The sequence below is a fragment of the Heloderma suspectum genome, chromosome 8 (assembly GCF_057233095.1).
Source record: "Heloderma suspectum isolate Gila_16-S chromosome 8, 16-S_ref, whole genome shotgun sequence".
NCBI classification, from domain to species: domain Eukaryota; kingdom Metazoa; phylum Chordata; class Lepidosauria; order Squamata; family Helodermatidae; genus Heloderma; species Heloderma suspectum.
Window position 1 is genome coordinate 2216272 of NC_139465.1, and position 13686 is coordinate 2229957.

At 55.4% G+C, this 13686-nt stretch overlaps 1 protein-coding gene across 1 annotated transcript in view; it reads right to left on the bottom strand.

The window, feature by feature from the left end:
• Positions 1-3866: 3866 nt before the first annotated feature.
• The window catches only part of CDH3 (cadherin 3), a 28079-nt gene continuing 18259 nt past the window's right edge, over positions 3867-13686 (bottom strand). Inside the window, exons 11-16 of the mRNA XM_084812629.1 lie at positions 12296-12438; positions 10504-10728; positions 9078-9296; positions 7467-7597; positions 6242-6388; positions 3867-4818 (exon numbers count right to left, since the gene is read on the bottom strand). Coding sequence (XP_084668755.1) covers positions 4609-4818; positions 6242-6388; positions 7467-7597; positions 9078-9296; positions 10504-10728; positions 12296-12438 — 1075 coding nt within the window. The 3' untranslated portion in view covers positions 3867-4608. The remainder of the gene's footprint in view (positions 4819-6241; positions 6389-7466; positions 7598-9077; positions 9297-10503; positions 10729-12295; positions 12439-13686) is intronic.

A 13686-nucleotide genomic window follows, 5' to 3' on the forward strand; every position in this document is an offset into this window, starting at 1 on the left:
CTTCAGTTGCTGAATTCCAGTCATGAGAGTCATCCCACCAAGTCTCAGTTATACCTATCAAGTCATAATTTCCTGTATTAAGAGCTCAAGTTCGTTCTGTTTGTTTCCCGTACTCTGGGCATTAGTATACAGACATCGAAGACCATGTGCTTCATAGTCTGGCTTCCTTCCTACATGTGTCTGAAGACTTTTACTGGGCGCTATCAGAGCTGTTCTCTCCATTGCGCTGCATGAGCCTTCGTCCATTGTTACCCCCAACTTTACATCCTCCCGCACCCCGCCACACATATTTTGTGTGCCTAAGAGCCGCCGGACCCCAGACTCCACTCAGGCCCAGGGCGTTGATTCAGGCAGCACAGGGAGAGTTCCAAAACTCACAGGCAGCCCAACCGCACAAACGACTCAAGTGGCGATGGGTGGCTGGATGGGGTGGGGGCAGCAGGCAACTGGGGAGAGGTGCTCCAGCATTGCTTGCATGTTGCAGCGCAGGCTGTGACACCCCTTGCATCTCGCACAGCCGCAGCTGCTTGCGGGAGACCAGGAGGCAGGTCTGTGCCCAGGAACCCTGCCGGGGTGCCAGCCTGCAGCCTCAATCCATAGGCGGGCCCAATGAGCTCAACGGGTTGGTGTTGACCTTTGACACCCTAAGGAACACCTCCTCTTGTGGGCACCTGCTGAGACACTTAGGTCATCTTCAGAGGCCATCCTCTGGGTGCTCCCACTGAGGGAAGCTGGGCTGGTGGCTATGAGAGAGAGGGCCTTCTCAGTGGTGGCGCCTCATTTATGGAATGCCCTCCCCACGTGCCTACATGGATAACTTTTCATAGAAAAAGGGGCCTACAAGAAGACCTTTCTTTTCTCCCAAGCATTGTAGAGCGTGGTGGTTTTTAAAAAAGCTTCATATGGATGTTCATATATTTATCCCTGTGCTGTCTTTCATTTTGTATTGCATTTTATTCTTTTTAAACAATTTATTTTGTATTTCATTCTTTGTAATTTGCCCAGGGAACGCTTGTTATTGGGCTACAAAGCATGCTTGTCCTCACCAAGCTGTGTTTTGGTTTTTGTTGCCTCTGTAGGGTTTTTTTTAAAAAACATGTTTATACTTCTTAGGACTCGGCTCCCCTGAGCATGCCAGTACCTCCCTCTTGTGTTTCTCAGAGGCCCCCATTTGGCTACAGTTCTGTTGGCACTCACCACTTGAGAGCACTGTTAAAAAGAGCGATATCCCTGCATGTTGAATTTGCTGAGGGCCACTAACAGCTGTGCACACCTTGCATCCATCCACAACAGGGGTGTGCAATATGTGGGCTGAACGTGTGCCCCCCCGCACACTTTCACAGTCCCAGTCCCCCTCCCCTGCTGCCAAATTTGCCCCATCAGTGGTAATTTCCGCAGCAAATTCAGCACTGGGGGGGGGAAGGGGGCAGCCCCAGGTGGGTTTGGGGGGGGCGATTAATTAATTACATTTCTATACTGCCCAATAGCCGCAGCTCTCTGGGCAGTTCACAACAATTAAAACCACAAAATACATAAAATGTAAAAACCTAAAACAGTGTGAAAGGACAAACCAAACTAAAACCTCACAGGAATGCAGAGATGTAAAATAAAATAACAGAGTTAAAACAACAGTGCCAAAAGACTAAAATGCCTGGGAAAATGAAAAGGTCTTCACTTGGTACCAGAAAGAACACAACATAGATGCCAGGTGAATGGGCTCTCTGGAAAGCCCATTCCACAACAGAAAAAGCCCTCTTCTTGGTAGCCACCTGCCTTTGGCAGGGGCTCCCACAGAAGGACCGCTGAAGATGATCTTAGGGTCCGGGCAGGCACACATGGGAGGAGGCAATCCTTCAGATAATAATGTACCTCCCAGCTCCCAGAAATTGCCCACCCTGATCTACAAGACGACTGGGGAACCTGTGCTCCTTCAGATGTTGTCGAACAACAACTTCCCTCAGCCTTGGCCAGGCTGGCTGGGGCGGATGGGAGTTGGATTCCAAAACATCTGGAGGGCACCAGGTTGGGGAAGGCTGCATTAGGGAGTAGGCAGGCCCCTCATTTCGGGGCCCTGCAGAAGCGCGGGAGGGGCTCTTGCTTCATCATCCACATGGCGGCTGCAATTCGCCACCCTCGTTTGCTGCATTTTTGAACCCTTATCTAATTGAAGCCGTGAGCTGGTCTGGGAAGAGATCAACAAGGCCGCAGCACAGCAAAATCCCAGCAGGACAGGGGAGGGAGGGTCGGTGGGAAAACCAGCTGGAGAGGGCCGGGTGGAGGGAGGGGCCGTCTGGCCCGATCCGGCAGCATCTCGGGGAGGGCTGGGAAGGAATCCTGCCTGGAGCCCTGGGAGGGAGAGCCTCTGCCGCCAGCCAGCGCCGACAACACTGGGCTAGGCGGACGAGGGGTCGGACTCGGTGCAAGGCAGCTTCCGACGCTCCTAGAGTTTGAGGGGCGAGGCGAGGATGACCGCCGACTCCAGAACAGGGAGTGGGGAACCTCTTTCAGCCAGAGGGCTGAATTCCATTTTGGAGAAGCTTCCAGGGCCTGCATTCCAGTGGCAGGTGGGGCCAACGACAACAGGGCCGGGCCCTTATGGAAATGTATTTATTCCGATCCTAGCAGGCACCACTCCTGGCGCATTCCAAAGGGCCCAGCTCAGCCGGCCTCAGCGCCAGCCAAGCACTCGTGGCCCTTGCTGCGGAGGCAGCCGGGGAAAGCTTTCTGTAGGGCTGCTCACTCCTGGGGAAAGATGAGAGGGGGAGTGCGGCGGCGCCCCCCCCATCTCTGCTGGCTCAGTTGTCGTGGAGAAGTGGCCTTGGCCACAGTCTGCTTTGGGGAGCCTCATCCCATGAGCTGCAGTGCTGATGGATGGGAAAGTTTGCAGGGAGGTGGGAGGCATGGGTGGGGGGACACAGCTGCCTCGCTAGAGGGGGAGGAGGGCCACAGGCAAGAGGCAGGAGCCACGCCAGACAGCGTGTGCTTGCTGCTGCATGGAGTGTAACATGCTACAGGGCAGGCTCAGACCACGGGTCTCCCATCCAGAACTTGGCAGCAGGCAGAACTGGCTCCAGGTTTCGGAGGCCTTGGCCCATGCGCCCTGAATGAGACCCTCCCTCAGTGAGCCGACCTTCTCACCACCAGTCGCCAGCTGTTCTTGCTGCTCTGCTCCCTTCTCCTCATGGCTCCCACTTTCCTGCTCGACAGGCAGAGCAAGGTGGCCGCAGCATCCGCACCCCCACCACGGTCGGGGCCAGAGCGAGCAGCAAGAGGAGCAGCAAGTCCGGGGCTCTTGCCAACAGGCCCTCGGCCGCTGCCCAACTATGCCTACCTCTGACGCTGGCCCTGGGAGAACTGAGCCATGCAGAGTGGCACACCTGATCCCAAGCTGTGAAGACAGGATTTTTGAAAAGCAAACTGGGTGGGTGGTGTGAACACAAGCTGAAGGGCACCAGCAGAATCGGGCGTGTTCTGTGCCACTGCGGAAGAGAGCATGGCGGGGAAGCGGGATACTGGCCGCTTGTTTTTGCTTAGGATTGAGCATGCCGAGGTCACCCTGGGCAGCTGCATCGGACTGCAACTTCTATCATTCCCAGACGGAATGGCTGATGGCTGAGTGATGGGAGCTGTAGTCCAACCCATCTGGAGGGTACCAGGTTGGAGAAGGCCAGCCTAGGCCAATGGGAGGGGATGCTGAAGCCCAGGGGGAAGAGCAGCCAAAGGGCGGAGAGTAGGACCCTGAACATGGCGGATCTTGTCCCTACAGGAGTGAGCAAGTGATTGGCCTCTTCCTGGCCCCAAGGAACTCCAACGGATGACGTTCTGCCAGGGCCCACCCCAGACAAGCTCAGGGAAGAACACTCACATTAAAAAAGAAAATCCTTTATTAAAACTTTACACCCTGATTGTCCCATCTTTTAGTTTATCACCAAGTCTATTTTATACACAGTACAAAAAACCCCAACTGACCTAGGAGCACTTAGGATACACTTATAAAAAAAGGCAGCAAAGAGAGTTTCTGGGAAGGCTGCTGGCACTTGTGGGGCTGACTGGGGGCATCTGGGGAAAACTGACCCACTACAGCACACACACTGCTACACTATCCCTCTGCATCACACCTGCCCCCTCGGAGGCCATCCTTGCCTCACACACAGAGGCTCCAGACGGAGACCAGGGAACAGGGGCCTGCCCTAGCAGCAAGAATCAGGCGTCTTCTGACCCTTGGAGTCTGGGGGTGGAATTTGGGCCTCCCTGCCTGCCCCCAGGTTCCTCAGCACGGGATGGCACCATCACCTAGAGGCACTCCAGCAGGTAACACAGGGAGGCTGTGGCTTGTCTGGCCCAAAGGCCTCCGAGGCACATTGCTGGAGGAAGCAAAATGCTGTGCCAGGAGGCAGGTTCAGGGCCTCCCCCAAAAGGCTTTGAGAGGGGTGGTCTCCTTGGGAAGTCCCATGGCCACACGGGCCACCAGGGGCCCAGCACGGTGATGCAGTGACTTTGGCAAGTGGGCAGCAGCCAGCACAGGGAAGAGGGGGGCCTGGTTGAGGAGCAGGGGCACGGGGCTCTGGCAGAGGTGCCCACAGCAGGGACGGAAGTGAGCCACGGCCCTCAGTCCTCCATTCCCCCACCATACATGTCGGCCAGTTTCTTGAAGCGGCCGCCCCAGTCATTCAAGTAGTCGTAATCCTGATCCTGGTCGGAGCCAGAGGAGTTGAGGGAGCTGAACGAGCCCGCCTCGGAGCCGCTGCCCTCGTAATCAAACACCAGCAGGGAGTCGTAGGGGGGCGCGGTGGGGTCCGTGTCAGCCGCCTTCAGGTTCTGCGGGAGGAAGAGACCGACAGCTCAGCACCTCTCCATTGGGGGAAGAGCCTCTTTGGCACAGGCAATGCGAACCAACGTCCACCGGGCCCAGGAGCAGAGGGCCAGGCTCACAACCCCCGCCTTCAGGCAGCCAGGCCCAACCCGGGGCCCTCCAGCTGTGCTCGACCACAAACCCCGGCGGGGGGAGGCTGCCTGGAGGAGAAGGCCACAAGCCTCTTGGGAAGGCGCTGCTGTGGCTGGGAAAGAGGCCTGTTTCTCTCCCAAGCAAACACTGACAACCGGAAGATGGGAGGGCTGCTTCTTACGGCTGGGCGAGCTCCGTGCCTTGCAGGAGGGTGAGGGAGGAGCGGGAGGGCGGGGCAGCACAGCGGCTTGATGGGCAGGTCGAGGAGGTTCCCAAATTCAGGCCAGGCACCTCCAAGTTCCAGGCATCTGCAATCGCAGGGCTGGAAAAGGCCCCCTTCCAAGACACCCAAGACGGTGACTGCTGGAGATAGGCCAATCGGCCACACTTGACTTCACTCAGGCCCTCATTTTCCCAATGTTGTTTGTTCCATCCCAGTTCTGGACTGCAAATTCCATTTTTTAACAAGCCCACAAGAAAATGTGTACCTATACATTTTTGTGTGCACTTCTTCAAGCATACAGGATTCCCCCAAACAATTTACCAACAAAGAAAACATTTTTGTGCACATTGTTTTGTGAACTGCATCGCAAACTTCGGAAATGTACGGATTTCGATGCCAAGCCACGTTCCAGTTTGTGTTTCAGTTCTGGAAGTGTGAATTTGTTAAGTTCGCACTGAAATTTTCCTATGTTTTATTGGACTGTTTTGGGGGTTTTGCTACAATTGTGATTTAGATTTTTATTACTATCTAGACTAGATGGTTTATTGCTGGCGTTAACTGATTTTATTAATTTTTGCTTTATTGACTGTTTGGAACTTTATTCTGTAAGCCACCTCTGGAGGGCTCTTGCTCTGAAAGGCGGCCTAGAAATATTTTAAATAAAATAAAAGTAAATAAACATGCACTGAGCAAATTTCTCACCCATCTTTCACTGCTGCCAATCAACGTCAACTGAACTGAGCTAAAAGGACCCAATTCTGGAAGCCTCTTAGGACCAAAGGATAAGAACATGAGAACATAAGAAGAGACACACTGGATCTGACCCAGGGTCCATCCAGTCCAGCATTCTGTTCCCACAGTGGCCAACCAGCTGCCCACAGGAAACTCACAAACTGGACACGAGTGCAACAGCACCCTCCCACCCATGTTCCCCAGCAACTGGTGTACATAGGCTCGCTGCCTCAGATACTGGAGATAGCATACAGGAAAAAAATGTACCACACACACTCCAAATTAGACAGCTGCGTTACCTTTTTGTCCCTTTCTGCATGTTTCTCTTCTTGCAACCTTACCTCATGGATGAAATTGCCAATTTCATCTGGGTTTGCAGGGCGCGGGCGGTACTGCGGGGCTGGCAGAAGGGTGGGCACAACATCATTCCGGAGGATGACTTCTGGACGGGCATCCAGGCCTCTGTGGAGCTGGCTGAGGTCGTAGTCCTTGCAGAGGGGGGAGAGAGACGGCGCTGCCAAGGAGTGTCACAGGGCACGGGCGCCGAGGGCAGGGCACGGGCGCCGAGGGCAGCACACCGGCACGTGCGCGCGGGGGGGGGGGGGCATCAATCTTGCCCCACCCCAGCGATCCTGGGCAAGAGCCCTCTGCTCCTCCCAGCGACCTCACCGTCGCTCGAAGCAAAGCGGCTCAGCCAAGAGCAGCGCGCACAGCTGACAGGCAAGTCAGCTGCAGCAACACCACCAAAGCAAGGCACTTCTCAGCCGGGAAACAGAGCGGCTGACGTCTCGTAGCATCTGCCCCAAATACGAAGCCAGGACTGCGGTCCCCAAAGTTCTCCTCCGCCTCGAGTTTAATTCCAAGCCAGCAGTGAGGTCTGCTGCTCCCCCACCTGCTCGCCTGCCTGCTTCAGTGGTAGCAGGGGTGGGGCGGAGGTCTCCCCTGCCTACCCCCACCCCACCCCCGGCATGCAGCTATAGCTGAGAAAGAACACTCTCCCCTCCCTCCCAGTCCCATGGGAACAATGAAAAAGGGAAGCGGGTGGCTGAAGGGACAGACTGCCCGCCGTCACGCTCCGACCGGCACCGACCGTGGGGCTGGAGTCTGACACAGGCTCAGAGCAGAGGGAAAGGGAAGGGTTCCAAGGTTGGCGCTTGGCGCTTTGCGAGGCAGCGCTCCCCATCGCTCATCTCCCCTGCTTCATTCTGCCAGCCGAGTACTGGCAAGGGAGGGCACAGGTCTCCAGTCCTGGCCTCAGGGGCAGGGGGCGAGGCGCCTTCCAGAGCCCCTGCAATGCCGCAACGAGCAGGACTGCCAAGCAACGAATGTCTGCTAGGTCAGTCCGGGACAGACGGCACAGGGCACCGCTCTCCGTGCAGTTTGGGGCTGGCTGCTGCGGGCAGTTTGCGGTTCTGAGAGGAAGCTGACGAGGGGCCTGGGGAGGAGGGAGAGGAGAGCCTCCTCCTCCTAACCCCTGGAGGCGCCTGGACTGATTCTGCTGTGGTGTCGGGGACGGGAGCTGCACGGCTGCCCCCCCTTCCGTGGGCCAAGGCCCCATGTGCCCACCTGGTCTTCCTCCCCGCCGCCCTCTTCGCCATAGTAGAAGACGTTGTCCCGCGTGTCTTCTTCTGCAAGGAGCAGCGGCTCCTTCACCACTTTCCTCCTCCTCACGAAGAGCAGCAGCAGCAGCAGCAGAACTGGAAGAGGCCAGAAACAGACAAGGCTCAGCAGGCACTTCTCCCGGGGCGGGCGGGCGGGCGGGCGAGCGGGGCAGAGGCATCGGAGTCTTGCCGGGAGCCAGGCTGGCCAAGGGGCAGCAGGGCCGCCCGCCTGACCAGCTCTGCAGTAACACCAAAGGGCTCTGGGTCTTGTGGGGCGGCGCCGCCTCGCCTCCACTTTTGCCCCAGGGATTCAGAGAGGGGAAGAGGATGGTCTGCGGAGAGCGCTGTGGGCCTGCGGATCAGCGGCAGAGCCCCGCCTGGCACGCAGAGGGGCCCCGGTTCCGTTCCGGCGCCAGTGGCGCAGCGAGGTCCTTCCAGGCCCGGGGCTTCGTGGTCTCATGGGCCCCCCATGGGTCTCGTGGGCCCCCTGACAGCCATGCGAACTACTGCAGACAGGCCTCTTTCCTCTCTGCTTCTACATTCCTGATGTTAGAACAACAGAGCTGCTGGCCACCCCTGGGGTTTTTTTTGGAAAAACACGACTCCGAGCAAGTGCAGCTTTGCATTGTAAGCCCATTTGAATCACAGGCCCAACACAACTACAGGAACAAAGCAGAGCTTGCTTCTGCTGCCCTGCTACTCTCTGGGTGGTCCTCTGGCGGCCTTGGAAGTGGGCCTAAGGCCCGGCCCTGGCGGCCCACCGCCCGGCATCTCCAGCCCAAAGATGCAGGATGCAGGAAGCAGGGAGGGGGAGGCCTCTCTCAGCCCAGGACCCTGGAGAACCACCGCCCACCAGAGTACACAGTACACCCACCTTCCCCAGCCTGGCTGGACTACAGCTTCCATAATCCTGAGCCAGCATGGTCACTGAACATGCAGCCCAACACATCTGGAGGGCAGCAGCTTGGGGAAGGCTGAAGCAGGCCAATCCGGGCCACACAGACCAAGAGTGACCCGGCATTCTTTCATCAGGGACAAGTTGCGGGGCCCAGCTTTCCCCGCTCAGTCCTGCACCGTGTGCCACATCGAGTGCTGTGAAGACAGCTAGGATTGGCAAAGCTACCCTGGATGACTGTTGCTGACCATGGATGTGAGCACTGGATGCAGCATGTAGTGCAGAACCAGGCAAGGGCCCCGATGTCTCAGGTAGAGCCTCAGAGACCACCCATTTCATTTTCATAGAAAGGAGCCACGCTTCTAGTCCTTAGTGTTATAGAGGGGAAGCTTGGGCGTGGGAAAAGGCGGGGAGAAGGAAGAAAACAGAACACCCGTTTATGATGACTAATCCAGTGATGATGGCTTGGAGAAGCGTCTTCCCCTCCCCACTCCGAGCCTTCCCCCCAGCCATGTTAACCCCCGCATCAGTCTGGTCTGCAGCACTCTTGTCCTGCACCAGTGAACAGTCCCACCTCTGCCGCTCATATAAGCAGATCACTGGGCTGATCATGGCACCCCGTATTTCAGCTCCCTCTCCCACTCTGACAGCGTGTAGAAGGAGAGCGTCTCGCACACTCACTCAGCAAGGCCAAAATGGACCCCAAGATGGCCAGGATTACAGGCGCCCCAACGCCAGTCAGCAGCGGCACTGGGCACTGCTCCACTTGCCCCTCGCATTCACAGACCGTTGCTTCGAGGATTGTCAACTGTTCATTGTTCTGGTTGTCAAATAGCTGGAGGTAAACCTTGTACATCTCTTGCTTCAAGGGCTTCAGCAGTTTCAAGATGGCCGTTTCCCCTGTGAAAGCACAGCAGGGCATCAATTAGCGCGATGAGACCTGGGCCTCCAACTTCAGGTGAAGTGGATTATGGGTACGGAAGGTATGCCTCTGACCAAGCCAACGGAGGCCCCCTGACTGTCCAGTGGAATAGGGACAAGGCCGGTTCCTCTCACTTGTGTACTGTATTGACTGCCTTGAAAAAGATCTCAGTCTTTCCCAATCTAGTGCCCTCCAGATGTGCTGGACTACAACTCCCATCTCCCACTGCCTGAGGGATGCTGGGAGTTGTAGTCCAACACATCTGGAGAGTGCCAGGTAAGGGAAGGCTGCTCACATGCGCGTAAAACATTCCAAAATAATGTTTCTCCTCTCTCAAAATACCAGGACCCAGTGGAGTCACCCCATGAAGCTGATTGGTGGGAGATTCAGGGCAGAAGAAGGGAAGTCCTTCACACAGCACAAACTATGGAATTCGCTGCTGCAGAACATAGTGATGGCCCCCAATTTGGATGGCTCTAAAAGGGGGTTGGACAAATTCCTGGAGAAGGCTCTCAATGGCGACTAGTCCTGATGGTGATGTGGTACCTCTAGTACCAGAGGCAGAAAGCCTGTGTACACCAGTTGCTGGGGGAAATGGGCAGGAGGGTGCTGGTGCACTCATGCCCTTCTTGTGGCTTCCCAGTCAATAGCTGGCAGGCCACTGTGTCAACAGAACGCTGGACTAGATGGACCCTGGGTCTGACCGAACAGGGCTCTTCCTCTGTTCTTGTTTCATGAGCAGGACGATGTTTGGGAATAAAAGTGTCTGTCATCTGGCATATCCTGAATGTGGACGCTTGCTTTCTGGAAGTCGGGGAAATGAGAGTGCAAAGTTGACACCAACGTTTGGGGGCCGCCCGGTGCAAAGAAACCCGCACAAGCCAATCAAGGGGACAGCTTGCTTGGGGCTAGTGAGGATGACAAGCTGCAGGGGAGCAGATGGGAGGGCAACAGCCCCTTCTGGTGTGGAGCAGCCAGCCGGGAGAGCAGCAGCCCTGACAAGGAGGACTGGGAGGGGGGATGGCTTGCCCGGATATTCCTCTGGCCCAGAGGGAACAGGAGGTCCCAGCCAGAGGCAGTAACATATTCAGAAAAGTGGGGTGGGGAGAAGCTTCATACTGCTGGCACAAGAAAGAAGATTCCTGGCCTGGACAAGGAACTCTCTTCTGGGGGGGCCCTCCTCACCTTTCGCATCCATCTCTACAGCCCAGTTTTCATCAGAGTTGTGGCTGAGCTCTGCACGGAATGGGGAGGTGTTGGGGGGGAGGTCCTTGTCCAGGATACGCAGCAGCTGGGGCACCGGGTCACGGTTGCAGACAGTGATCTCCCGCCGATCGGGCTCTGGGCCGTTGTCATTCACATCCTGCAGCGTCAGCAGGAGGGTGCCCGTCCCAGTCGCCCGGGGGGTGCCTGTTTCGGGGGGGAGAGGAAGGCAGCTTTAGAAGCTGAGAAGAAGAGGCTGGGCAGCACAGGGCTCATTTGCCATGTATAAAGATCAGGGCAAGGGGGAGCCCAAGCGAGCCCCATGCGTCGGCCAGGGAAGGAACAGCTGCTGGGGGCTCGTTGTGCCCTTCCCTGCCAGAGAGAACCCCATGGGAACTCTGAAACGAAGAACTGGTGCCTGAGTTCTGCTTTTTTCCTCCTCCCTCCCCATCCTTTTCACTTTTGTGTCATGTCTTTTAGACTGTAAGGCTGAGGGCAGGGACCGTCTCATTATTAATCACTTTTTGGACTGAAGAGCAGGGTAAAAAATATTACAAGTAAATAAATAAATGTATCTGTGTGCAGTTCTACACAGAATCTTAGAAGCCTAGCATGCATTGATTTTTAAAGAGTTTAGAACATTTTATTTATCTAAAAAGTGTATATCCAGGCAAAGAAATGAGGCCTGCAATATTTAAAACCATAAGAACTCAGAACAAACATTTCTGGTCCATAAGGCTGCAGAAAAAAGTCCAAGTAACGGCATGCATGCTGCAGCACTAGTGCCCAAGAGCAGGACCCCTGTGCCCTGTGTAGCCACAATTCCCTCCCTCACAGCCTCCAGCAACCCTCCACCCCAGAACAGCCCCCCCTTTACCCAGATCGACCACCCTTTGCAGAAGACTCCAAATTTTGCCAAATACAAATAGCGAGTTCAGAACAAAGAGAATGAAACGAGGGCATGCACAAAACGTTCAGATTTGTGCCAACTATTGGCATTTACGATATTTATTCTGAGGATCTGCACTGTGTCCAAGTTCTTGAAGCAGAACGTACTGAAGCACATCAAGGACATATTAACATCGATGTTCAAACTGCCACGGAGATATTCCACTCGCTTTGGCTTTTGAAGAGTGTGAAAACACTGCTCAAAATACACACAGCGTGGAGAAGGCGACACCAGCATGCTCTGTTCAGCATTAATTGGCACAATTTGGCTCATGAGCCTGCTTTGTGTTTTGTTTGTTTTAAAGTACAGAATGTGTGACTTATGTGTGGCAAGAGTCTGGGCTGTGATCTTGAGCATGCAACACCCACGTGTGCTTTCACACCGTTCTCCCCAAGAACGGGGGGGGGGGGGAGTGTTGATCCGAGTCCCTTGCACGTCACACACATGCGCACCCTGCCACCACCACCACCCTGCCACGACTTCAGCTGTAGAAGAGGCTAAGAGCATCTCATCCTCCACCCCGGCTCAGCTGCAGGGGGCCCTCAAGAGTGCCCCAGCTCCTGCCTTTCGAAGGCTGCAGATCCCCTCCGGCCCTCCCCCCACTCACTGCCTAACCAGATAAACAGCCATGACAGGGATGTGGTTTCTCGTGACAGCCCGTGAGGGGCTGCAGCTCAGACGCCATGTGCCCCTCACACAGGCAGCTGGTTGCTCAGACCAACAGAGATGCCTTTGATGCCCCCCACCGCAAGGGAATGGCCACCAAGGACCAGGCCGCTGCCGCCGCCTCCCTCCAGCCCCCGTCCCCAGCCACCCTGCTTTTACCATCATCCTCTGCCAGCACAATGGCCACATAGGTGTTGTTCCGGACGTAATGGGACTCACGATCCAAGTGGCCCTTGGCTGTGATGATGCCGTTTTCAGGGTGGATGGCCAGCCAGCCCGCTGGGTCATTGCCCATAGAGTACCTGAGGGGAGAGGAGACATTTAATCCCAAGGAACTAAGGAAAGGGAAAAGCGGAGGGTGGAAGCCAGCAAGCAACTACCCACCCACCCCCGCCCCATATTATGCTGCAGGCAGATATACACCATGTGCTACAGCTCTTTTAGGGCTGCGCCATTTCAAGTGACAGATGGTGCAGTGGCTTCATTGTTCTCCCCAGTGGCACAGTGGGGCCATGTCAGACCCTGGACTACATGGTCTCATGGGGGCCTCCTTTAGATGGCCAGGGACATTACTTGGCTGGTGAAGCACACAACTCATGTTTCTTCTCTGCCACTCCTAGACCAGCATTTTAGACTTCACAACTGTTTCTACATTCCTGACACAGTCAACCAAAAACAACAAAACTGTTTGCAAATCCTGATATTTAAAACAAAGCCAAACCCACAACACATCTTGAGCATGTGCACTCTGGCATTTTAAACACATTAAAATCATAGCATCATCCATTTGTTGTTGCTGCCCTCATCATCTGCCACTCTCTGGGGTGGTCATTTGCCCCCCGCCGGGCTACAGGGCCCTGGACTTTGGCCCCAAGGCCACCGGCTCTCCCCAGACCCTGTGTCAAAACTGCTTGTGATGAATGAGCAGGCCAGGGATGCTGGCTCGAGCTTCTCCCTATTTATTTAATTTATTAAACTTCTTAATAGCCCATCTGGCCAGTCACCCAGCCACTCTGGGCGATGTACAATAATACAAACATTTTAAAAACAATTAAATTACATATTAAAACATCACTTTCTAAAATTTCCCTAGCCTACCCCAAATGCCTGCCTGAACAACCAAGTTTTCAATGCGTGGCGGAAGCTCATTAAAATTTCCCTCTGCCCACCAATCTAGTTTTTCTATGCGCACACAGCTTCCGCCCTTCCCAACACATTCACTTTTCTGTTGCCACATGTGCGCCTGATTTCCTAGGATTTTGCCATCCCAAGATCCCTTCTGGGAGAAAGGGAGGGAGAAATTCCGCCCCCTCCTCGGGCGGTGCACTCCACCTGCTGAGCTGCTCTCAGTTTAGATCAGCCTTCCCCAACCTGGCACCCTCCAGCTGTGTTGGGCTGCAACACTCATAATTCCCAGCCAACACAGCCACTGTGGCTGGGAATTATGGGAATTGCCCTCCCAACACACCTGGAGGGCACCAGGTTGCTGGTTTCGATCAAACTCTGGAGAAAGCCTCCCTGCATGTCAAAGCCATCCTCAGTGGGAAAGG